General features: G+C 44.1%; 2 protein-coding genes across 3 annotated transcripts in view; both read left to right on the top strand.

Moving 5' to 3' along the window:
* The window catches only part of magi2a (membrane associated guanylate kinase, WW and PDZ domain containing 2a), a gene marked incomplete at its 5' end in the record, with an annotated part of 242,434 nt that extends 222,568 nt beyond the window's left edge, over positions 1 to 19,866 (top strand). The window contains 7 exons of the mRNA XM_084573366.1: positions 2,636 to 2,893; positions 3,364 to 3,549; positions 4,968 to 5,184; positions 5,969 to 6,194; positions 7,658 to 7,810; positions 11,726 to 11,864; positions 15,665 to 19,866. Coding sequence (XP_084429492.1) covers positions 2,636 to 2,893; positions 3,364 to 3,549; positions 4,968 to 5,184; positions 5,969 to 6,194; positions 7,658 to 7,810; positions 11,726 to 11,864; positions 15,665 to 16,407 — 1,922 coding nt within the window. The 3' untranslated portion in view covers positions 16,408 to 19,866. The remainder of the gene's footprint in view (positions 1 to 2,635; positions 2,894 to 3,363; positions 3,550 to 4,967; positions 5,185 to 5,968; positions 6,195 to 7,657; positions 7,811 to 11,725; positions 11,865 to 15,664) is intronic.
* Positions 19,867 to 22,861: 2,995 nt separating this feature from the next.
* LOC311508448 (fatty acyl-CoA reductase 1) overlaps positions 22,862 to 26,258 on the top strand; it is a 44,651-nt gene continuing 41,254 nt past the window's right edge. The window contains exon 1 of one of the 2 annotated variants that reach the window (XM_084573207.1): positions 22,862 to 22,966. In XM_084573207.1, the coding sequence (XP_084429333.1) occupies positions 22,958 to 22,966 (9 nt within the window). In that variant the 5' untranslated portion in view covers positions 22,862 to 22,957. Of the gene's footprint in view, positions 22,967 to 23,204; positions 23,209 to 26,258 lie in introns of those variants that run through there. The other variant, XM_084573208.1, reaches the window with a different exon arrangement.

The following is a 26,258-nucleotide window of genomic DNA, read 5'->3' as shown; positions in this document are numbered from 1 at the left end:
AGCAGAACATTGAATTGTCACAAGACGATCAATGTCATTTACTTCTCCTGTCGGTGGTCATAATGTTGTGGCTGATCTGTACTTCCTGCTACTCAATTTACCATTTGCATATACTGTACACACAGAATGCAGCATTCGTCCAGCTCTGATTTAAAGCTGTTACCATGGGCTCCTACCTTGGTGAAAATTTAAAAGACAACACAAACACAAACATTAAAATCCAGAGCTCCCAGTCTAACCTCTCTCCTCCTCCTGTTCATTGAATTCTTCCGTTCCTCTTATTTCTCTCTTACCTCTTTCCTCTCCCGCTCGCCGCTTCCATTCTTGTCCTGTAATGATCCAGGAATCGAGTTTAATCAGCGAGAAAACTGAAGCGCTAATCTCTGAGTAATTACACCGAAGCCTCCCGGTAAAACACATTAGCTTCCCCGCGCTCTCGCTCGTTGCTCCCTGCTCCCTGCTCCTCGTTCAGGCTTCTTTTACCCCTTGTTGCTTTGAGCCCGGAGACTGGGACGCCACTTCCTCCTCTCCTCGTTATTTCAGCCTCCACGCACACATGCGGTATTCTCACCAGTCCAATTCTTCCCACTCCATCCTCCGCCCTCTCTCGTTCAGTTTCTCCTCACCAAAGGCTACAGTCTGACTCATGCCTGGCCTCTTCGGCGGCCCTTACTTCCGTCCTAATTGTCTGACTCCCACTGGCTCTTTACAAAGTGTCAGACTCTGCTCTGAGCTCCTGCCCGCACCCAGTGCCCCACATTTTATACAATTTATTCTCCTTTTTTTATTTTTTTGACAATATTTCATCCCCATGAGATCACAACTTACGCGCTTGCTGGTGCACGCAGCATGTGGATGTATTTACCATTTCACAGCGACGGTAGTAAACCAAAAGTTGCAGCTTTAAATCTTTCTTACTGTTAAAACTGCGGGAAAATTTGCAGCACGACTTCCCGGTGAGCCATCAAAACAACTCCGGGTTTGATCGCTCGGTGTGTCACGGGGCGCACACGCTCTCAGAAAAGTGCTAGAGGTGCAAGAAGCTGCCTTGGCTGTGGTTGGATTGACACGACGGCGCATTTTAATGATGCGTTTCACCACGGCCGCCGCCGCGCTTCTTGTCTCTTTTGCGTGGCTGTGTTGTACCTCTTTGCTCTTCACAGGAATGAAGACTCGGAACGAAAGTGTTTTAAAAAGTATTTTTTGCTAGTAAAAGTTGTTTTATTTTGTTTTTTTTTGCACCTGCAGAATAATATTTGTATTCTACCAGTGATTTATATCACAGAGGGGGTCGGGAATCTTTTATTTCCCTTCATTTATAAATGAAAAGATACTCACAGGCTGTATTTGAGCTACTGAAATGCTCCATGGATACTAGATTTGCAATGAGAAAGTCCAATCAGAATAAAAATGCCTCGATTAGATTAGACTGGAGCAAATTTCTCATTGAGAGGGGTGGTGTAAACCTTTGATAATCCATTCAGTAGGAAAATATTGGCTCCTAATAAGTACGGAAACATTCGCGCTGATCGTTTCTCCCTGGTTGGAATAAATCTATCTTTTCTGAGCATGTTTACCCCACCTGGGGGTTAATATCAGGTGACGTAATGAGTTTGCAGGACGGACACAGAACTGGTCTGTGGCTGACTGGAGGATCGAATCATATTATTTAGCATCCACGTAAACGGTTAAGTTTGAAGCTCTAATCAGAATCAGTCGGCTTAAACGTGGCCATTGAGGTCTGTGTGCAGAAATAGAAATGACATTTACTGATGCACTGTATTTGATGCATGATACGAGGACCTCTTACAATGCAGCAGATTGTTCAAGATTAAATTAAAGTTTTATTTTTGTACTTCTTGGCTCGTGATGATTAAGATGTAGGCAAACATTTTTGCATTTGTTTCTGGAGTCGAGTTGTTAGCTGCTAAACTTCTTAGATGGTTTGATTTAAATTAATTAATTTGAGGCCCAAAGAGATGACATTAAACAATAAAAAATGCAAATTTTTACCTTGTGTGCAACCTTGTGTGCAACCCAGCACAGTTGCCGTCATCCTCATATTGACTCAAAATCGTTGCGGCTGTAGATAAATTAGATTTCATCTTGGTAACTTTTGAACTAGTCTATCTCTAATACTTATTAATTATTGTGCACCACTTTGCCTCAGGCTCCAAATTCTCAGATTTGCTGCTTAAAACTGAACTTTCTGGACTTGTTTTTTCACGTCGGCTCGCCCCATCTCACTCAGTCAGTGATGCTACATTTTTAATTGTCAAAATGTTTAATAATAAACCCGTCACAGCGGACACTTTTCTGCCTAATGCGTAGCTGGAGTGAAGCTTTAAGTACTTACTGTTTAATAATTTTCCTCCCTGAAGCTTTGAACACATCATTCATTCATTAATTTTCTGTAACCTCTATCCCAGCTGTGATTGGGCGAGAGTCGGGGTACACCCTGGACAGGTCACCAGTCTATCTCAGGGCTAACACTCACACCTACAACCAATTTAGAATCACAAATGAACCTAACAAGCATGTCTTTGGGCGGTGCGAGGAAGCTGGAGTACCTGGAGAGAACCCACAGACACACTGAGAACATGCAAACTCCTGAACTCCCTACCTCCCCCTACAGGTGACCCTTGTCCGGAGAACGGCCGCAGCCCGGGCTCTGTCTCCACGCAGCACAGCTCCCCGCGCAGCGACTTCACGTATGGCAACAGCACCAGCACAACCCAGGCCCCCTGCGCCGGCACGTGCAACGCCGCCGCTCCTTCGGACGGCACCTCCAACTCCCAGCCGAGCGACGTCGCCATCAACCGGAAGGAGAGCGAAGGCTTCGGCTTCGTCATCATCAGCTCGCTCAGCCGACCCGAGGCCACCGCGACCAACAGTGAGTCCGGTGATGTTTTAGTGGCGTTTGTAGAAGTGAAGTAGGTGCTTATGCCTCGCCATCAGCCGTCCTCTACTTTGCATAACGACTGCTTCAAGTGCAAAACCTCCTGGATGCATGTAGACCACCTGGCAGCCTCCATATACGGTCAAGATAAGAGCTAAACTTAAGCTGTTAAGGTTAATAAAAAGTGAAGCACCTCTCATTCTAGCTGCTCAATTATACATGCCCTCCTACAATATGTCAGTCATACACATCTCTGGTGTGCTGCTATGAGCATCAGTGCATCGCCCACTCACATGGAGAGAGAGAAAAAAAAAACCTGGATGCCTTACGTAAGGCTGGGGTGGATAGCAAAATGAGAGAGACAGAGAGATATTCAGTCAGTCAGTCAGTCAGGCAGTGGTGGTGTGTGAACGTCTGCCGCCGAGCGCATCTTCACCTGCAGCGTCTCTGAATCCTCCCAACAGCTGTGCCCCACAAAATCGGCCGCATAATCGAGGGCAGCCCGGCCGACCGCTGTGGGAAGCTGAAGGTGGGGGACCGGATCCTGGCGGTGAACAGCCAGTCCATTGTCAACATGCCGCACGCTGACATCGTTAAGCTGATCAAAGACGCGGGCCTCAGCGTCACCCTGAGGATCATACCGCAGGAAGGTGAGGAAACATGTGGACACACACACACACACACAGCACTGATTGACTTTAAACTGCAATAAATTGAGAGTTTGTCATGTGATCTCACTTTGTTTCTTCTGCATGATGCATGATAATACCGCAGAATGCAAAATGACTGTGTTGCTAAACATTGCAGTACTCCTGACAGGCTTTACCTGCACTACAGCTGGAAACACACTTGTCATTCCTGATAACAAGGAAGGCTCTCCATTAAACACTAACCAATGGACAGAGCGCCTCCACACCTGCCCACCTTTTCTGTCGCATGCTTTTCCGTTGGGACCTTTATAATCCTGTTATTTGAGGAGATACATCAAAAGATGCCTTGTGGAGCTTTTGACCATTAGTCGTGCTATGGAGAGATTCTTTTAAGGCCGACATCAAAAGGACAACCACCAGGATAACGTTTGATTTCTGCTCACGTACCCTGTGTCTGGACCATAGACTGTATAGAATATGTATAAAGATGGATGGCGGAACTGTTCCTCTAAAGTGAAGCCAAAGCAAGTAGAGCTCCCCCTGGTGGCTGGCTGCAGTATAGGTCATAAGCTCCGCCTCCTCCATGTTAGTGGGCGGGACTTGGCCCAAACTAAAACACTAAAATACACGTCAAATATTTTTTTTTAAGGATGGTTTCTTTCATTTTAGGTAGTTAATATAATGTTGATGAATGTTCAAGTGTCATTTTTTTTGGATAGGTTTCATTTTAGTTATTTGATGCTATAGAAAACAGGATGTGACATAATGGCGACCACCAGTTGCCATGCTAATCGCTCCGTACAGCGGTACGGCTCCAAACTCGCACGATGGCGCCGCCCGTATCCCAAGGAAAACATGGTCAGTTTGGCCAATACAAGGAAGTGGCGACGTGTCATCCATATTTATATACAGTCTATGGACTGGACCAAAAAGTTGCGCTGGGCAAAGTGGCAATGGTCTGGGACGAACAAACCCTCCATGAATGTCACCTGTAGGATTCCTAAAGAACGGTTTTGAAGACACCTACCTGCTGGCTTGTTCAAAAATTGAACAAAGAGGTGAAGGGTATCTGAGGCGTCTTGAGAGACAGCTAGCGACCCTTGAAGGAACCCATCTGTCACTCAAAGCAAGCACTTAATTATGATCATTTTCAGCCTTGATATAATTTAATTAAGTGAGTTAAATATATATTCACCTTATGAACAAGAATAAAGTCGAAAACTATTTTTGTATCAGACAGTAAACGTTGACACTGACATTGAAGCTTGACTTTCAGCGATAGCCTCTAGTGGCCGTTCGAGGAACTGCATCCCATCTTTTTTTACACCCCCGAAGGGTGCTGTTTGCAAAACTTTCCTTGTTAAATAAAGGCTAAAAGTACAATTGTTTCATTTTCATTTGTTTTTTCCATATCCCAGAGATTAGCAGCCCTCCATCCGCCCCCAGCTCAGAGAAGCAGAGCCCCATGGCTCAGCAGCACAGTCCCAAGGTCCAACCCAACGCTGCAGCCTCCCAGTCCAACCAGGCGCCGACAGAACCGAACCCCTGCGTTGTCCAGCCCAACCCGGCGCCCCATCAGAGCCCCGTGACCCAGCTTCCCGTCCCTCCGCCTCAGACCTACACCCACGAGAGCAGGTAAGGGACTCCAGGGTCTCTGAGCGCTGGCACTACTAGTGAAACCAGTTTCATCCCCGTGCTGTGTTAAACACTGATTTGCAGTTGTCTTGATTTACTGATGCGGTGAAGCGTTTTATAGAATAGCCCTCTATCTGTCTCTGGGGCAAAACACTGTTCTTCTGGGAATGCAGGTACGAGTGAGTCAAATGCTTTCATCCCCGTCCTCTCTCTCTTTTAGTTCCACCTTCATCTCTTCATATATTTGATTCTTCTTTTTCTAACATTGTCTTTTTTCCGTCTCACCCTTTCCTCTCCTCTCCTCTCTCTATTCTCTTTCACCCTCCCTCAGCCAAGTTTGTTGTATAACATCACTTAACTCTTATGGACTGCTAAATTATTTACATAAATTGCTGCTTTATAGAGATCTGTTGAATATTTTACTAAGAACTACAGGGGTCCAAAATCCACAGTGTTACTGCCGTTGCCTCTGATTTACGCAGTATCCACATCTTTTTGTACTCGGCGCCAGCCTCAGAGAGAACTTGTTTTCATTATAAACATTTTATGTGAAGTGTGTGTGATGGGGGGGGCAGCTTAATTTCATCACTTTAAGCCGTGTTTAATGGTTGTCAGTGCAAACTAAAACAAGCCATTTCTGTCAGCGCCGGGCAACCCAGCGGTTTGTCAGAAAGCATTTCGTTTCACAGCCCACTGGAAAAGAAATGTTCCATGTCTAAATGTAACGACAGCGGCAGCCAAAAAAAAAAAAGAAGTCCTTCCTTCATTCTGATTGGTCTGTTAGTTACAGGTCTGAGGTGAAGGCGAGGCAGGACGTTAAACCAGATATCCGACAGCCGCCATTCACAGACTATCGGCAGCCACCAGTGGACTACCGGCACCCTCCTGTGGCAGATTACCGGCAGCCGCCCACGTTGGACTACAGACACCCGCCGCTGCTCGACTACAGACAGTTAACCACTGATGCCAGGCAGTTCGCCATGCCAGACTACCGAATGCCACCGGTTCAAGTAAGGATGTTTCCTGCAGCAGACAGTTACTGCATTGTCTAGGTATTTGATGTCGATGACATTTAAGAGTCTCTTAAAGGGGAACTACTGTTTTTTACAACCTGGACCTTATTTCTGGCATAAAATACGGTCGTTTACTCACCCATATAACTTTTGTGTAATTCGTATTCCTTCAGGAGATAATTAGATCAGCGTATATACATATAGTGGGAGTGACTGGGGCACCGAAACGCAGCCTCTAAATAACACATTATCTTCCGCGAAATTCGTTCATTTCACCAATATTTTGGTTCATCCACAACCTCAGAGTAGGAAAAATATTCAGCCATGTTGCAAAAAACTAGCAGTAGCAAATTACAGGTAAACAAGCCGACCGTTGCGAGTGCGCGCGGCGCTCAGAGCTCAGAGATGACATTGTCAAGGTCAGAAGACATCATCCGGGGTCTGTAGGTCAATCTACAGACCCTGGAAGATGATAACAGCTATCGCGGGGAATAGCACTAGTGTACGATAACAGAATATTGATGAAATGAACGAGTTTCGCGGCAGATGATGTGTTATTTAGAGGCTGCGTTTCGGTGCCCCAGTCACTCCCACTATATGGATATACGCAGATCTAAATATCTCCCGAAGGAATAACACAAAAGTTATATAGGTGAGTAAATGACCGTATTTTATGCCAGAAATAAGGTCCAGGTTGTAAAAAACAGTAGTTCACCTTTAAAACTGCAGCCACTAATATTTTTATATTAATAGGTCAAAACACTGATTCTCACAGTCCTGTTTCCACCAGCAGCAGGCAGCTGTGTGTGTGTTTTCCAGCAGGCAAAAGTACAATTAGCGACTTGCTCGCAAATGAGTGTGCAGTCGGAGAATTGGCAGAGTTTCCTTCAGGAGCTGGTGGAGAACAAAACCAAGCCAAAAATGAGAGGAGAGGGGCCACATGTGTGACTTCAAATTGCTGATATTTTTCTGTACAGGCAGCTTTAAAAGGGATTCACGTGTTAATGTGTTGCAGCCTAAAATGGCAAAATAAAAAAAAAATTTTAAGTACAGCTTTAATTTTTGGCAGTCAAGAGCTGTGACTGTCATCCTGACTAACATTTTAAGGTTAAAAATAAACGTGTCAGTGCTCTCTGCTGGAAGAACGCTCTACTGGTGACGTTATTATTAAACTACCTTAAATACATCTTTGGCATGTTTGCACTCCCACATTTATACCGATAAAATATAGCTGTAGTGAGCTAATATTATGATATTAATCATATCTAATAAGCATGATTTTGTTTGCTGGATATTTACACATTAAATCCGGTTTATGATAAGACTTTTCACAGAATAACAACTGTTTCTGCTTTAAAATGATGCTGCATTTCTAAAATAAGTCCTATTTTCTGCTGTAATGACCTGTTTTGTCTTCACATATCCTATCCTGATCGTGTCTGATCTCTTGCTTGCCTCAGCTTACGCAGGACTTTGACTTCTTCACGGTGGAGCTGGAGAAGAGCGTGAAAGGCTTCGGCTTCAGCATCCGCGGCGGGCGCGAGTATAAGATGGACCTGTTTGTCCTGCGGCTGGCGGAGGACGGGCCGGCCATCCGCAACGGGAGGATGAGGGTGGGTTTTGATGACGTCGTTTCCTCTAAGAGAGAGAGGTTAATCCGCCGTTCGATCTTCCTGGATTACACGGCAGACGGCCGCTGTAATCGTGTGATGTTATCAAAGCTGTGCCGTCACCGTCTCTGGGCCGAAAGTAATCTGTGAAAATAAGTTTAGAGATTTGTTTGCCCCTTTGTCATTGACAGAAGTTGACAGACTTTACAAAGCAGTGACTGAGCTGAAAACCTTCTTGTGATTTTGCTGCTCCCCCAGCAGCCGTTAGTGTACGTGTCAATCCCCCCCATCCTCTACTCCCTTTTTCCTTGCGTGTTCTCCGATCTTTACGTCTGGGGCTGATGGCCTCAGTATGCTCTACATTGCTTATCTGTAATGAACCTGTCAAAGATAATGCGTGCTAAACACCCCTGGGGGAGGTATTACTTCCTTCCCTTAGTCGATGGAGTCCAGTGGACCCAGGCGCAGGTGGAGGAGGAGGAGGGAGGAAACTCTCCGGAGGTCTATTTAAAGCCAGCGTTAAGCTGCTGTGAAGTATAAAGACGTATGTGGTGGAAAAAGAAGAAAGTACGTAAACATATAAATATTTAGCTTCTGCACTCAGAGTCTTAGTTTAAGAGCTTCTGTGAAAATGCAGTGCACCAGTGTGTTGTTGTATTTTATTATCTGAGGTGCTGTTAGTGTTAGCTATGTATCCGGCATATCATTATGACCACCTTCCTAATATTCTGTAGGTCTCCCTTGTGCCTCCAAAACACTTGTGACTCATCAGAGAATGGACTTCGCCTTTCTGAGGGTGTCCTGTGGTGTCTGGCAACAGAATGTTGTTAGTGGGGGGGGGGGCTTTGAGGGGAGGAGCCTCTGTGGATCATCCCACAGATACTTGATCAGTTTGGGATCTAGTGAATCTGAAGGTCAGGTCAACACCTTGTGCTGTTCTTCATGTTTTTTTGAGCTGTTCCTGAACCTTTTTGTTGTTGGCTGTTGCCATCAAGGCTATGGGGTGGGGGACTGGTGCCTGGTCTGGTCTAGGTGGGTGCTACATGTCTAAGTAACATTCACATGAATGAATGCCAGGTCCAAAAGTTTCCCAGCAGAACACTGAATTGTCACAAGTTGGTCAATGTTATTTACTTCTCCTGTCGGTGGTTTTAATGTTTTGGCTGATAGGTGCACAAGTCCAGTGGTTCCCAAGCAAGGGTCATAAAGATATGCAACATTAAAAACATGATCACCAAGAATGCATAAACTGCAGACCAACTGATCTGCATGATTCATGGAGGGGGTAGAGCTTCCTCGCCCCTTCCTAGATGGATGGATGGATGGCCACACAGTACCACTCTGCTGGTGGGATATTGAAATCACCTCGACGTTGTGTTCTTGAATAGATTTCAGAGCAGACGGCAGAGAGAGAACACTTTGATGCCTCCTCCTCCTCCTCCTCCTCCAGCAGCGATCCTGGATCCATACACGAATCAATCTGCGTTTAACTTAAGTAAATGTGAGACGCTGGTGGAAAAGCGTTTGTGGCACGGCTGTCACTTTGCGTTTGAGTGGTACTTTAGCACGAGCAGAAACCAAAAAAAAAAAAAAAACTCCCTGCAGTCGCTCTGGCATTTTCAGTCCTCTCTACTCTACAGGCTCTTTGTAACATCTGTATAAAGTGAGGAAAACATGTTTTGACCATAGTAACCTCAAACTAATCACCAACAAGGAGCAAATTCCTCTTTTTAGCTTCAAGTGCGAGTGCAGGGGCTTTTAAGAAATGTATCTAAAGTGATTACAGATCTCTCTCTCACCTTTAAAGATCATAATAACTCCACCTTCACGTGCCGTCCGTTCAACTTTAGCTCCCTCTTTATTGAAGATGAAACTAGAGCGCAGTCTCCTCTGCTGTTGGGAGGTGAGGATTAATGAGCGGGCCCGTCTCTGCCTTCCCTTCCACCTCTCCCACCTCTCTTCACGCGGCCGTAATGACACCTAATGACTCCCCCTCTCTTGACTCGAGTCCGCCCCCGACTTTGAAATTACCCCGGCCATTACTGGAGGACTTCTCCATTTGTTAGCGTAATTGGCCGTCACGTTCCGTCCTGTTCCCCGTGAATCCCGGAGCATTAGTCGACCCCGGAGCCGTCTTTCGGAGCGACCGGTGCTCACGTGGACCAGATAATATTTACAGTAGCCGTTAACCTGAGCTGCTGCTGGTTGTTTAATGTTGTACTCATCAGGGTGTGATAATGTGTTGCTCTGCAGGCTCTTGACAAAAGGTTGGTCATGATTACATCCAAATGATACTAGTTCATCACTTATTAGCGTTCACAGAATTATAGATCCACGTTAATCGTTATAAAAAAGCTTCTTGCATTGCATTTAACGTATTTATCTATTGTTCTTTTTGTAGTTATTCTCCAGACGTGTGCTGGTTTCTCCCCATTACCATCCAAAAGCTGTATCGATACTCTACAAATCTATAAACACGGCTCCAGCCTTGACTCAGCCGCTCCAAACTCACACAGTATTTTATTATTTTTCAGTCTCTGAGCAAAGCCGCCCAAAGTTTGCGGAGGAAATACATCCAGACGATTATCTGAATTTATCTGCATTGTGGCCAAAGCTGTGTGGACACAGCAGTCAGATGTGAAAAAAATAATGTATATTTTACTTTTGTGCAATTAATAGTTTCCTTTCCTTATCTGTGGTCGTTATCAGTGAGCTCTTTGGGGAAGTCTGCTTTTTGCTGTGAATTCAGAAATCTGCTCTGATTATGGCTGTCAGCAAAGAGGCACCTGTGTTTAACCCTTTCACTCTCAGCTGCAGATGCATGCTTCTCATTAATCCGTCTTTTCTTTGCAGTGTTAAGCCGTGTTTTAACCATACGTTTTCTAGTCCAAGTCATATTTGTAAAATGAAGCTCTAAAATCTTTCTTATAATCCTTATACCTCCCCTTATTTGTCTTTATTCCTATTGTCTGCTGTAATAACTAATAATTTTGTCCTCTGATCTACTTGAATCTAATCCTGTCTGATCCCTGCTTGCCCCAGCTTTTAACTTTGACTTCACATGACAGTGTTAAACCAGATTTATCGCCCTGTGTTAGATCTACGACGTAGCTTGAGGTGCTAGCTTCTAATAGGCGGTTTAGGCGTAGCTATGGCGACAGCCCAGACCCTAGTATAGATCGCAAGAGCTGTGATTGGCCCACTTGGTAGTAGCGTGTTTCCGCTTTAGTATTTTCAGCTGCTTATCCATCCCCCCAATTGTTTTGGATCAATAAAGATGGAACACATTGACACGAAAGGTTAACTGAGGAGGTTCAGAGATACAAACATTTGTACGACTCGTCTTCTGCGAAATTTCGGCGAAAGTTTCAAGTGCCACTGTTGAAAGTGAAGCAGGAAGTAAAAGCAAAAATTAACCCGACTGGCAAAAAAGACACAGCGCCGACTAGTGTTCGGGTGGTGTTTTTACAGAGCGAGACTGATGAGTGCACAAGTATAAATGGCTTGCATTGGCGTAGGCTATGTACGTAGGTTACGGCGTCTATGTCCCACAGGACTATAAATGAGCCTTTAGATATTTAACTATGCGTTGCAGCGATGTAGACTCCGACAACTGTGATTTGTCCAAAATGCCTTTCCTTGTTCACGTTTCTCAGCGCCTAGACAGCCACAGAAAGTTCTCCACCCTTCTGCCTCCTACATATCACCTCCCCAGACGTCTTTCAGTTAAAGTAAATGTTGACTTGGGGCGCTCCAGGAGTATAAACCAAGCTTTAATGATCAAATAAAGGAAGGGACTTTACAGAAGTCTTGGATGAGGCACTTGGTTTCAAGCTCCTCTCCAACCTGTTGCCAAATATTTTCGCCTTCCCTCTCTGATCAATGTTTCCTTGTCCTGTCGCTCTTCCTGGCATCCAGGTCGGGGACCAGATCATTGAGATCAATGGAGAGAGCACCCGGGACATGACCCACGCCAGAGCCATCGAGTTAATCAAGTCTGGAGGGAGGCGCGTCCGTCTCCTCCTGAAGAGGGGCACGGGGCAGGTCCCAGAGTACGGTAAGTATCCGCCCTTTACCACCAGGACCATTCCTCTCTTAACTCTTAGACTTCACTGCTACCTTAGTGTAACTCTTGATAACATTAATCTGGCATGCATTTAAATTCATGTTATATCTTGACACTTCTTCATATTCTTTATTCTGTATTTTCTGCTATAAACTCAATGTTTGTCTCTTCTATCTTGACTAACACTCGTTTATCTTCTGTCCATTTCAGTGATCTATCACTAATTGATTGGTCTAGGTTGTTACTTCCCCTTCTATAGGAATGGTATCTTCCAGTCTCTCCATGTGCATGAAAAGTGACAAGCATGGCTCCCCCTATTTCTTCCTAATGGGCCACTCTAAAGACACGGTTTGTGACCATACGAATGCTTTTTCTCTTCACTTTAACCCTGGCGTTTTTGTGCAGTGGTTTTGTGTGTTGTTTTAATTTTGCTTTGCAAAGGTTTCGCCTTTTAGCCGGCGGGTTAATCAACAACAACAACAAAAAAGAAACGCTCTGAACTGCAGGAGGTTGTGAAATTAGTGAACGTAACTCTCTTCCCGACTGAAAGATAAATCAGCCACCAGCAGCTACCTACGGGCCTCAAAGTACGGCTATATGAACGCTCACCCTGAGTCATTCGGGGGAGATGAAATATTGCGGCACATTATTTACCCAGTAAAATCTCGGCACAGCACGGATCGAGCCTGCAAGGGGACATTTATTTGTGTGACACCGCGGGTAATAAAACGCTGATGCGTCACTCACTCCCGTGGCCCCTGCATCAGCGTGACATTCACTTTTCCACATCCTCCTGCTTGAGAGTTTTTGTCCGTTAAAGCCCCCGGTGACACGTATTCATCGTCATTTGGCCTCTCTGGTCACCCTGCAGCCCCTAAAGCACGGGAAATAGAGGCTGATGTTGTTTCCCCCGTGCCCTCAGCGTCCTTCCAGGCAGGGATTTAATGTCTCTTTGTGGAGAGCGTTTGCCACACGTGCCTAGAGGTGGTTGTAATATGCACACGAGGCGTCTCGGTGTGGTCAGCCAGACGTCAAACAGAAGTTTTAAACCCCACGCTCAGGTCTGTGTAGTTTTCAGGCTTTTTATTTGCATACTGGAAGGTAATGTAAATCCTGCAGGGTGATTAATTTAGCTCTTTAAAATATTAGCATACTAATGTGAGGATTTTAGTTTCACAGGAAATCAAGAATAGAAGCAGTGCATTTGTGCGTGTGTGCATGGATATTATTCTGCGGTATTACTGTTATTGAATGCCTCTATTTAACATAAGGGCTTCACCTCCTGGGTGTACATTTATCAAGGTCCTCAGAGCTGCACTGAAGAATTCGCTGAAGAATGCTCTAAAAGCCTAATTAGCTGCAGACGCCTTCGCCGCTTATGTCAAACCTCCAGAAAGATCCAATAATTAAAAGTATATATACACACAGAACAACTTTTACAACATAAAACCTTTCTCATTAGTGTGTTGTTCTTAAATATATCTATACTACTGTTCGTTTAAAGTTGGCGGACTCGTAAGAGGCAGATGAACTTAAGACGTGTTCAAATTGATGCAGCCGACACCAAAATATCCAGTTTTATGGACTTTTTGTATTTCTTGGTTTAAACCATAGACTGTATATAAATATGGATGCGTCCCCACTTCCTTGCATTGGCCAAACTGACGCTATTTTCCCGGGGATACGGGCGGCGCCATCTTGCAACTTTGGAGCCAGAGTTTGCGCAGTACGGTCCGAGAGTGGAGCCACACAGAGCAGCGATATTGATGCCCCGCCCACACTTCCTCTAGATTCACTTGTGTTTCTTTTAATTAATACTACGCTCTGCTCTACCTCCACCAGTTACAAGGTAATGCTGGATTATACACTGTACTTATTTTAAAAAAATTAGTTTACAACTTTCATAACCCCAAGGGACTGCTTTACGGAGCAGTAAGCATGGCAAACTGGTAGTTGCCATTATGTCACATCCTGTTTCTATAACATCAAATAACTAACTAAAACGAAACTTATCCAAATAATTGACACTTGAACATTCATCAACATTATATTAACCACCTAAAATGGCAGAAACCATCCTTGAAAAGAAAAATATTTGACATGTATTTTAGTGTTTTATTTTGGCCCAAGTCCCATTCACTAACATGGAGGGGGCGGAGCTTATAACTTATACTGCAGCCAGCCACCAGGGGGAGCTCTACTTGCTTTGGCTTCACTTTAGAGGAGCAGTTCCACCGTCCTTCTTTATACAGTCTATGGATTAAATTCCGGTACAAAGAAAAAATACAATTCCCATAATGCAACTTTGAGTTTTCATAGATAAACATTATTTTGGCCTCTAGCTCAAGTTTCTGACATAGGAAATCTGACTTTCTGTTTTAAAAAAAACTGACATATGATACTTTTGTTTTGTGCTAAATAATATTTTTGATTAGAAACATGTACACACAAAAATAACAGGAAGTAAACTTTAAACAAATCTGTAAGAAAGGAGTATCCGCCGCAGAAGAAGCAAGTTTCCTGTTTTCTTACTTTAATAGTCTAATGTTGGGGTTACTTATTGTTAATTATGTTTTGTGACAGACACTAACTCCATAGTAGCTCCTTTAAGACATTTAAATGCTAAATTTACAGTTAAACTACCATTTTAAGTAGCAATTATCTGTATTTTATAAAAGCTTGAGATCAAATGGCTATTACGTCATATTATAATAGTGTTACACTGAGTTTCACACATAGTTAGCGGCTAGCGTTGGGATCATAGCGTCCATTTAGCAGCTAAAGAGCCAGATATTCCCCTGGGGTTTAGCAGCTCTGCATTAAAGCATTGCTAAAGTGTGATGGAGTATAATTTGGCAGCTGTGTGCTAACAAGTTAGCCTGAACCTGAAAAATGCTAATATATATGTTTGTGCTGTGTTTAGGGCTTGTTTCTGCTGATGAAGACAGACTTGTGTGCTTATGTTGTAGTTTTTTAGGTGTGAGTTTGACTCAGCAGAAGTGTAATTATATTAGTTTTCTTAATACCACACCGGCACACACACATATAGCCCTGTTATGAGTCTAATCTCACTTCTTTGCCTCGTGCACACCGTAGGTAAAACACTGAGGAGTTTCCGAGTGCTTAGAAATGACGGAGGACTCTCTTCCTCTTAGCGCTGCATCTAATATGCTGCACCACTGCATGAGAGTCCTCTTATAATTGGGCCTCATGGCGCTACTGCAGCTAGCCTAGCCTCTGCCCCCCCGCCTGGACAACTGAAAATGACTGATGGCCGAGGGACCGGGGTTCGCCGGTGCAGAAACAGAAGCTAACAGTCCGTGAGAGTGGAGAGCTGTGGAGGAATGCACTGTAGATTCAGTGCAGCCCCTGCACCGGAGGATACAGGCTTCTCCAGGCTTAAGAAAGAGAGAGAAAGAGAGAAAGAGAGAGAGAGAACTTGGCCCCTGAGGTTTTCATTCCCACTAAAGCACCACCCTATTGGGCACATCATCCATTTCATTAAACCTGTTTTCGATTTTCCGCCAAGGTTTTAGATTGGCCGTGGCTTTAAAGAGTGCTATGGGAGGCAGATTGATGTTGTCTAGAAGCAGAGTTGCCCTGTGACACGTGTGGAAGTAGGTTATAGCGCTGCTCTGATGTTTGCTTTAGTGCTTCTAGATTGCAGAATGAAAGTGTTTGCAGTGATGATTTTCTTGATGTGGTGCTGTGGTTGTGGAGTGCTGTGCTGTGCTAGCTTTTGAGCCGAGCGTACGTTTCCGTGTTACTGACTGTGTGTATGTGTGCTCCAGACAATGCCGCCCCATGGGATGCTCGCCCTTCAGCCTCCCCAAGCCTGTCGGAAGTAGCCCCTCCCATCGACAGCCTTTCCATGTCATCGCCTTCATCTCATCTGGCCCCGGCCCCCGATCCTCCTCATCTGCCGCCTCAGGACGTCCCTCGAGACTCGGTGGCACGGGACGGCAGGACGGAGCGTTCAAAGAGCCCCCAGAAAGCCGAGCTGCTAAACACAGACCCCATCAGCCAGGGGAGGAGAGTGGTTTCGACCGGCGGGAGCGGCAGAGCCAAGAAAGAGGGTGGCAGGTCCACCCACAAGGGGCACAGGATGCAGCCCATGACTGATGGGGAAGGGGGCAAGGAGGGGCAGAGCGGAGAGCCCAAACCTTCGAGGGGCTCCAGAGGAAGGTCCAAGGAGAGAAGTGTGGGGGAAAGTAGAGAATCCACTCATTCTCCCAGCAGCTCGAAGCTCCCGCACACCAACGGTAACAGCCGGGAAGATGTGGAGCGTTGGAGCGGCGGGAAGCAGGTGGAGCCGGAGCAGAGTAAACCCAGGCCCAGGGAACTGGACAGGAGCCTCGGAGAGAGCCGTCCCAGCCTGCCCAACAAGAACACCAGCAGCAGCAGCAGTGGCGGCGGTGGAGGCGGCATCGCAGCGGGGAGGAAGGCCACCGTCTCTCCTGGGCCCTGGAAGATCCCCGGATCGGACAAGCTGCCCAGCACGCTGCGCACAGGCACGTCCACGCTCAGCAGATAACACCACGGCTCCAGCAGGAAACAGTGGCCACACTCATCTGAACTAAACCACCCCATCTGGATGAAACCACCGTCCTCACCCCTTCCCGAGCTCCTAAATCTTAAAAACCTTTTCTCCCACTGAGTCAAAACAAAGGCGGGGCAGAGTGATCTGGACCACGTGTTTTTAAAAGTTTTATTTATGATACTGTGTTTTAAATTATTTTGAGAAATATTTTACACCCAACACCTTAAAAACTGGAAAATTATCCACCTTAAAAAAAAAAATTTAAAAAAATACGAATAAAAAAATAAATAAAAGAGTAAGTAGAACATTTGTGTAGCGTGGCGGAGAATCGCTGAAGACCTCTACTTTGAGTTCTCCCCCGAGCAAAACAGGGAGACAAACATGCAAATACAGACGACGTGACAGGACGCAACTGTCAAATGACGTTTGGAGTTTTTTATACATCTACACAGTGGAGTCTATTTTATGTAATGGAATGTCAAAAAGATGGTTTGCCTGTTTCTTTTGTTTTTGATGAGCGTGAATGGATCAGAGAGCGACAGCGGAGATGAGATCTACTCATCAGCAGAACTTTGCCTTAACAGAGACTGTGTGGGCCTGAATCTGTCTTGAATAATCTATCAGATGATCATAGACATAGATATATTATAAAGAATATGAATATGTGGGAACATTTTGTAAATAAGATCCTCTTTAAGTGGAACAGAACCTTATAGTATAGCCAATGGAAATTTCTAGTCCGCAGAAGTAAAAAATCGAAGCGGCGCGACATGGACCGGAACTTTCAGCACACCATTCCCCTCCCCCATCCCTTACCTTCCCCTCCCCCCATGTCCGTTCAGCCCCATGGTTGCAGTTTGAGGCCCGCTGCGATCGACTGCACTGTCTTTTTTGTTTTTTTGCTCTTCAGTCATCGTCCGTGTTTCATGTTTGTGCTTAACGGACAAAAAAAAAAAGCAATCTGCGACGACAGCGGCGTCCAGTCCGGGCGCAGATGGAAGGAGCTCGCGTGGTACCGACCGAGGGCCAGAGTGCCTTAGACTGACGGGAGAGGTTTCAAAGACAAAATACTTCAGAGGGTTCAAACCAGGCTGCTATACAACACCACCTTTACAGATATAAATAAGAAACTGTATTTTTCCAGTGAGATATGGTGAAATATATAATTTATTTCACGGGCTCATGTATGAAAACGAGCCCATTAACAGAGGTGTCGGCGGTCGTTATTCGTGCAACTGGGTCATGATACTTCTCATCATTGATTTCTTAATTAGGTCTGACACTCCACTGAGAATGGTTCGTATAAGATGGTATAATCAAATGTCAGGACGCGGCGGAGCTTTGCACCCAAGCCAAACCAAATTAGTGAAGTCGTCAGAGAATCGATCTCCCCTGTCAGAAAAGCTCGCTTGAATATTTCTGTAATTTCCATCGAGGCTGAGACAGAGAGTTTAATTTGTTCTCGCTGTAGTCCGTAAGTAAAAGGTGGACGTAGCAAGACTGGCGTCGCACATTGGTTCAAGGGCCTTGGATTTTGGCATTTCCTGGTCGCCATCTTGGCTCTTCAGTGGCCATGTTTGTATTGAAGAGAGGAGCTGGGGTGGAGCGAGGGGTTAGGACACGCCTCCAAACCTTTCTTCGAGGCCTACTAAATATCTACTCAATCAAAATAATAATTTTCTAAAACACCACCTGCACTCTGATCAGAATATGGAATGACTTTTGGCTAAAGAAACTGTATTTTATGAGAAGTTGACAATTTTTTTTTTAAGCTAGCACTTAGCAGCCATCTGTGGTGTTGCACTTTAAGCCACTTTTCACAACCGATATTCCTCCATCGCTTGTGTACGCTCTGTGGTTTGAGTTGATTCTGTCGACACTGTGTGGTATTAATACATGCATATACGTGCCAAAGCTCAGTGTAGGTTTCTTTTTTCCTGCCGTGGAAGGCGACGTTCATGTCCACTTTTACGTAATAAACTAACAGCTGACCGTTCTCTAAGCTCTGCCACTCTCAGTTATTACAGCTGGTCCTGTCAAGCTTTTCACTCTTCCTTGATTTCCTACAGAAGTACTTAAAAGCTGCTTTTCCATTTTATGTTTTAGGGTGAGGATGTGAATTCGGCCCGTGTGTTTTGGGTAACGTTGGCTGCTGGAGTTTAAACTTCCAATAAAAATTTGGTTTTGAGACTAGGTAAGGTAAAGACGCATCAAATACCTGCATCTGTACCGTAAAGGCTACAGCTAACGACCAGCTAGCCACATACATTCTGAAAAAAATAACTCTTCATACCAGCAGGTGGCAGTAGTCTGTATTCGTCATCCAAAAAGGGGAGGAGCTAGGACGCCAAGAAACACTTTATTCATTCTGGTTGTTGTGGAAATATTTGAATGTATTTTATTTTCTCTGTTTCTCTTCTCGTGCACTGGTTCGCTGAGATGATCAGCCAATCAGAGAGAGGTCTTTGCCACCAGAGGTCTGACTAGTGGCAACACAGCCACCATTATATGTCACTCTTACTACAACCCTACCACAGCTTGACAGGCTAGCAGTGCAGCTGACAGAAACGGTCAACTTTTTTAGTCTTCTGGACTAAACGTTTCATCTAATAATGCTGGGGTGAAAGTTTCCTTCCTCTGCTGAGAGAACGGTGCTTAAAGGAGCAGAAGGAATCATTGTGTTTGCCACTGTAATCCGTTATCACACAAGGACTAAAGTAGACTGACTGTAAATCCAACACAGAGGGTTTGGGATCCGAACGATTGTGTCAAGCAAAGACCCCGAACTTCAGTTACATTCTGAATCACCATCCCCCGTTTAGCTGGACTGCTCCTGTATTGTGTGACTTTTTTTGTTGAGGCAGAAAACAAAACTATGTAGTCATTTGTCCTCAGCCTTTGCACAACTCACCGCTTTCTGGGCTGCCTCCATTGAGCCAAAATGTAAGTAGTTTTCTAAGGAGATCCAAAACCACGACAAGAGACGCGCAGATGTGCGTTTACAGAGTGATGGAACGACGCCACGCAGACGCCTCGGTATCACTGTGTAGTGTTATAGCAGTGTGTAGACCCTGAACAAATATCTATAAATATGACTCGGTGTACTATTGATGGTCACAAAGACTGTAAGTGGAGCAACTATTTTTATGAAATGCAACATTACGGATATATTAACTTTTGCAGAAATCTTGTTTACCTGTATGATATTCTGAAACGCTGTCAAAATAAAAGAAAATCTTGACGCGACATGAAAGATTCATTTAGGACGCGCTGCTGTGTGATTTATTGCCGGTGTTTGTTTTTTTCCTTTGCAGCGGAAGAGCACGATTCACACTTTCATTTAGCATTTAGAAGCAGTTTATAAACACTTTGGACGCTCCGAAGACATTATACAACTGATAATATGTCAAATGTTTGGCATTTCCCTTTAACTCGAGGCTAATTTAATAAATATAATAGTCATTATCAATGTCAAGGTTGCAGCTAACATTGATTTTTTATTACTGATTAGTCTCACAAGGCTTTTCACGTGTAACTGACTTATTAACTAGTCAGTTTAAAGTCAAATATTTGTGAATATACATTGAACTAATCAACATTTGCTTCAGAAATCAATGCAATTAATCATAATTATTCCTATTAATGATACATATTCACACTGTTGAAGATGCAGCCAGTGAATTTTAAGATTTCTAGCACTAAAAAGTAAAATATAGTCAGTTTAAAATGCAATTAATTCTTCGTAGGTGAAGCAACTTTTAAGATCTTTGTAAAACAAAATGTATGTGCAGTTATATATAAATTAGAATCATACAATTATGCACAATGTGTATGTATTGAGTGCTTTTATGCTGCTCATAAATGTTTTTAACAGGGTGTAAAACAATGTTCATGCCTATTGCAAACAAAACTGACTTGAAGCATCTTCCTCCTCAAAATGTGGCTGCAGTGACTGTGTTTGGCCACATGGAGGCGCCTGAGAATCGAGGTGTCTGCCTTAATAAAAACACTGGGGTGCTGATAATTTAAACAGCTCAGATATATCCTGACAATAAATTTTTATAAATGCTGAAGCTCTTTTTTCTAATTTAGTCAGCCTGGGAAAAATATATATATATTTATATATATATAAATATAAATACCTGCGTTTGTTTATTGTGTGCACATTTTCTATTTCGCCACTAGAGGTCAGTGTAGACTAGGCTTTTATTTTTATGTTGCTTGGTTTCATAATTCCTGGACTTATATAAAGTTATTAGTCAGACTTTTCCTTTTAATAAATGTTTTGGCGATTTTATCATGTAGCTTGAGTTAATAGAAACATCACATTATGCATCGTCGTCTGTTTCTGGTCAACATTTACAGATGCTGAGCTTTACATGCATGCATGTGTCTTTTAATGGATCTGTGCACCCGTGCAGACAGGAAAAGGACACACAAATAGAGGCAGAGGTGATGCACTGCAGGAGCCAGGACTACGAGCTCTCCTGCAGAGGCAGCGCTGGTCGGGGCTGCCTGCTGCCGGCTGGAAGCTGCCGGCTGGTGTCTGTGTTCTCCACAGGAACAAATCAATCCAGAGCTGTACTCCATGTCTCCACGGGGACGACAACAAGCTTAGCACAGGCCTTAACAGACTGCCTCGGTCCATCTGAAGAGGCGGCGAGGACATTATACTTGAAGGACAGGCCTTTAAAATATCAAAAAGCTAGTCATTTTATGAGATGAAACTGCTATTCATTTAAGCTGCACAGACTTGGATGTCCACATATTGTTATTGGCCCTCACTGAATTGCTTCCTTCTGCAGCTTCTCGTCAACAGTAATAAACATATTGCCAGTAAAATGTCTGCAGCGCAGAGATAACACAAAGTAAAACGAGTTCATCCATCAAGAGGAAAACTTCCAGTATCTAGGTCTCTGACTGATTCACCTTAGCTTGCAACTTAATTGATGCTTTTATGTGAGCAGAGCCAGGGATTGTTTTGCTACATAAAAGCAGAATCCTCCAAGTCTCTGTGTCGCATTATTTGCAGGTATTCACGTGGGAGGCCAGAGAGGCTGTTACAAAACAGGAAAGGTCTGTTCCCTCCTCATTAGTTGGCCCGATTTTCCAAGAGCTGCAGGAAAAATAATCAACTCATTTGGGGGAAATCGGCGGCTCTGGAAAGTCCTGATCATGCACAGCACCATCTGTGTTTAAGAGCATGCTTCTTTTTTTTTTATGTTAAACAAAATGGAAAGATTGTTGGGCCTTTCAGGAAACATTTATGTAAAGCACAAATGAGGATAACCTGCAGAAAAAGGCTGAAATTGAAGAGTGCTTGTACACATTTTATGTCCTGTCATGACATCTGAGCAGCAGCATTGTGTCAGCATGAGAGGCCACTTTGAGGTTTGTGGGTCAGAGCCCAGTTTGCAGCCTGTTCTGCATCCTGACACGGTGATTTTAACTTGGTTTGCCTCCACATATTTTGGGAAGGGGGAGCCTGGAGTCCATTCACAAGCACACGCATGCATGCGGGGACATACCACACATTCCCCAGAACTGTTTGCTTAATGTGCTCCACCATGTGCATGACCGTGTCACCCTGCGCTCATGCTTCCACCTCTGAATGGGGATTTATTTTGCAGATTATGTTACAGTTACTGCACCAAAAAGCAACTCTGTGCCCTTCAGCTAAGTGCTATGAAACTATTACAGCCCTAATCACAGTTGCAAGATGAATAACGGCACCAGCTGGAGGTTTTTAAGAGTTCCCGAGGCAACAGGCTGATATGCGGGGAAGCAAATTGGCTTTGCATGTGTTTATGTGGATATCAATAGTAAAGGCCTGTCCTGGTATAATAGGCAGTTTGATTTAAGAGAGATCGATGGATAATTTTATGTTAGGGATTTCAGACGCCTCATTTACTGGATATAAATGGTGTTCAGGATGGATTTCTACTTTTTTAACACAGAAAGAATCGGCTTTTCAAAGATATCATGTGGATACCATCATTTCCTTGTTTATCTGATTAGATATAGATATGACACATACCTGTTAGCTCTAAATTGTCATTTTTCTACCAAGTTTTTCAAAAATGTTGACTAAAAGGAAATAAACTATGCCGAATTGAATATGTTTTAATAATTTTGAATAATTCTTCTTTTCACTGTTCAACGACAAACGATACTACGCGTATGAAGCAAGCCGCGTTAACTTCACAGATTTTTGAATGGAATTCGGCGTGGCGCTCGGTCTGCACACGCCAGGACGGCGCGTACCGGCGGGGGTAACACAGAGGAGGGCCCACGGGCGGGGTTACACGCCCTGCCTATGTAGAATCTCATATTTGAGTAGCCGTCTGTCTAGCTGCTGTAGTCTGCAGACGGACGCACGGATAGACAGGCGGTCGGCGGCGTCGTACCGGGCTTCTTTCACGGTGGAAGTATCCAGCAGTCAGAGCCCAGGGGCGGCCGGTGGGAGGAGGCAAAGAGACCGCAGCTGCTGCACCGCACAGCCTCTTTGACAGCCGCGAGAGGAAGAGTCAGCCAGCACCAATTGATGCCAACGGTAGGACGCAGCTTTTTTTAATCTATTTTTTTTTTTTTTTTTGTGGAAAATTGTTTTTTGGGGTTTTTTTTGTTTATCGGGTTCTGAATATGGATTTGGGGAAGCAGCGGTGTGTCGTGGCACGCCGCTGCCGGAGCATCTTCCATTGGTCTTGTTGGCTGTGTGGTGGTGGGAGCCGCGGACCTGAGCATCAACACGCCGGGGCTAAAAACATTCAAACGGTCTCCGTGCACACCCAGCTGGTAAAACGGACAAACAAATCGTTAGGTTTAGCTTTTTTATTCTCTGTTTGTTTTTGGTGTCAACGTGCGTGTAGCGAGATAGAGAGGGTGTCCAGTTAGCACGGAGCTGTAGCCGCCTCCGACGAGCACGGCTGCGGGCAGCAGGGCAGTTGGGAGAGCCGCAGTCGGCGTGGAGCAGCTGCGGGAAGTTGGCAGCCGTTAGCGCTAACCAGACGGGAAGTAAGAGCGGTAGTTTTCAAAAGAATATCGCATATAAAACTAGAACGATTCAGATTGTTTAATCGTATATTTTTTTTTATTGCGTTTAAAACTTAAGAAATTACAGCATTGCGTATTAGAGATTAGCACAAACCGTAATCGCACGTGAGCCTTTTAAATTTCGCCTAGCTGGCGAAGCTAACCGTCCACCAGACCACACCTGTTCCAATTACAGTAATTAGAGATTAAAAGCAATGGCGACCGCTAAATGTATATATTTATTCACTGAAATTAATGTCTCATTCAATTATCTTAAATTTAAAACCGTCTTACCAGCAAAATTTAAGAATATTTTCAATGCACTGGATAATTGATTATCCAAAAGTTCAAATTTTAAGTGTTGGATTTTTATTTATTTATTTTTTTCTAAGTTGGGTGTATTTTTAGTAAATGTAAGATGTACATTTCAAGTTTTCTTAGCTCATAGCCTCACTTAATAAAGAAAATTGTTGGTTTTATTTTGAAAATATTTGCCGGAAATAGTGCATTAACAACTCCAATGTGTTGATTCCAATGAATGAAAACCGTTTGCACGGATTTGTTTTGATGTTAATTTCGTCCTTCTGATAAATAACGGTGTCTGTTTAGATCTATGAGCCATTTATTTATAAATTAGAATCGCAGTCTTTACAAACCAGTCGTTTTTTTTTTTTTGTGTGTGTGTCTGTGTGGTTGTGTGAGCCCTTTGAATCACCTCCTGCCTTACTGTGGTTTCACTCAGGGGCTCTGACTGATGAGGGAGGGAAAGCCCAGATGACACTTGAGCCCATGCATGTGCAAGTGGGCAGCAGCTCGCGTACTTTACATCCAGTGAGAGGACCCACATAGATGCACATTTCTTTATTTAGCTGCGGCTTCCTTACAGAACAAACACCTATAAAAGATCTACGGCGATTGTTTTACTGTACAAATCTAGTAGCAATCATTTGAGGAAGTATAAACTCAGATTTTATGACACCGCTTGAATTGTTCTGCTGCTGAAGTGTTGCCTGCGTCAAATACAATCCGATGCTTTACGTTTTATTTAGATAAAGGTCAGTTTGAAATACGCTTCTCTTTGTCCTCCGATAAGAGACAGAATGATGAGTGTCTTGCACTGATTTCTAAATGGAGACCATAAAGAGTTCTAATTATCATCAAGGGACTATGACCTATATATTGCACTGTGTTAAGTGTAGGCTAAGTGTGCACGTGTTCTCAAACGACTTCTAATTTGTGTATTTACGGCTGCACATGGCTGCTTTTGTTTTGGTTGCATTCAGAGATGTGTTAAACAACAAAAAACAATGCAGGGCCTATTTTAGAAAGTCCTTCCCTTTGACTTTGAGTTTGTTAACCTGTGCCGAGTCTCGTCTGTTCCTGCAGACCCATCTTTTCTGGTACAGCCGTTACACATGTGCTTCCTTTCCTTCCTCCTCTCTCCTGTTGCAGGTCTCTATAAATCTTTAATTGCTAAAGAGATGCGTTTGTGCTCTTTCCAGTCCTTCTTCTCCTCCCTCCTCCTCCTCAGCGCTTGTCCATACCACAGAAGTAGCACTACAGTACAGTAAGTGCAGAGGCATGATGGGAGAGCAGCGTGGGAGATGTTTCTTCCTTGAATCTCTCCTTTCTCTGCAGTTTCAGGCACTTTGTGGAGACTGTGACAAAAAAGATGTGGTCTGGCGAGAGGGGATTGCAGTGCGCTTCCTCCTCAGCAGATAAACAGCCCCTGCAAGGATAAATCTCTTTAATATTGTCAGAGGAAGAGAGAGGGAGAGAGAACGCCTTTTTAAAAACCTCTGCTTTTGGCTGTATTTCTCGCCAAATGTTAACCTTTATCATTTGATCCTGTTTAACTGATCTGATAGGTCCTGCATAAATCTCAGTTTGGCCATCTTGACAAGTACTGCGTAAAGTCCTAGGATTGATTTGACGCCTCTATCTAGGTTCTTTAAATATGCGACTATAAATCACAGAGGGAAGTGTGCTGGTTTATTGTCAGCATGAAATAAAAGATGCCACCAATACAGGTTATTTAGCGTGATTGTGTTCTCAAAAGTCTCACTGACATTTAAGCTGATTAATTCCCTTTTTTAAAAAATCAATAAATGTGGTTAGAACAGTATTGGGCTGGAGTATGATGAGCGCGATTTCAGATTATTGTATTAATCTGCTGTTAAAAATACAGCTGAGCTGGATGGGAGTGTTATTAGTTTGGTGTGTATTTGTAGCCTGACGTAGCCATACTCAATTCTAGTCAGAATGTGAGTCTGATACCGCTCCATTGAGCTGTGATTATGGGGCGTGTTTCAACCGAACCAGGAAAAAAAATGCCTCTGCACTCAATTGGATAGACCTATAACCAATCAGAGCAACGGAGTGTGTGACGTATGTTAATTGTGTCCCATCTTCTTAGCGACCATCGGAGCCAGCTGACAAATTAAACTTTTGCCGAATCCCGTAGGAAGGACGGCAAAAACATCTTTCCGATTAACAAATGCCTTGATCGCATTTATCTGTTCCTCTTTTAAAATTGATGCGCTGTCGATATGTTCTAGAACAGACTCGATGTCAGAATCTACACATCTCAGTTCTCCAGCGGCAGCCGTCTTTGTTGACGTGATTACGTTACCGTTGATCATCTGTCCATCGTCGTATAAAGCCCGCCCTGAGAATCTGATTGGTACGAACAGCTCCTGTTCGAGCATAATTGCGCCTCAACGGAGCAATGCCAGACCGAACTTCCAGACTTCAAATGTTGTAGGCGGGACTAAGTTCGGCTGGCACCCAGGCTAGTGTATTTGGTCTTAAAC

Source organism: Chelon labrosus, assembly GCF_963514085.1.
Source record: "Chelon labrosus genome assembly, chromosome: 23".
Taxonomy (NCBI): domain Eukaryota; kingdom Metazoa; phylum Chordata; class Actinopteri; order Mugiliformes; family Mugilidae; genus Chelon; species Chelon labrosus.
This window is presented reverse-complemented; position numbering and strand designations above follow the sequence as displayed.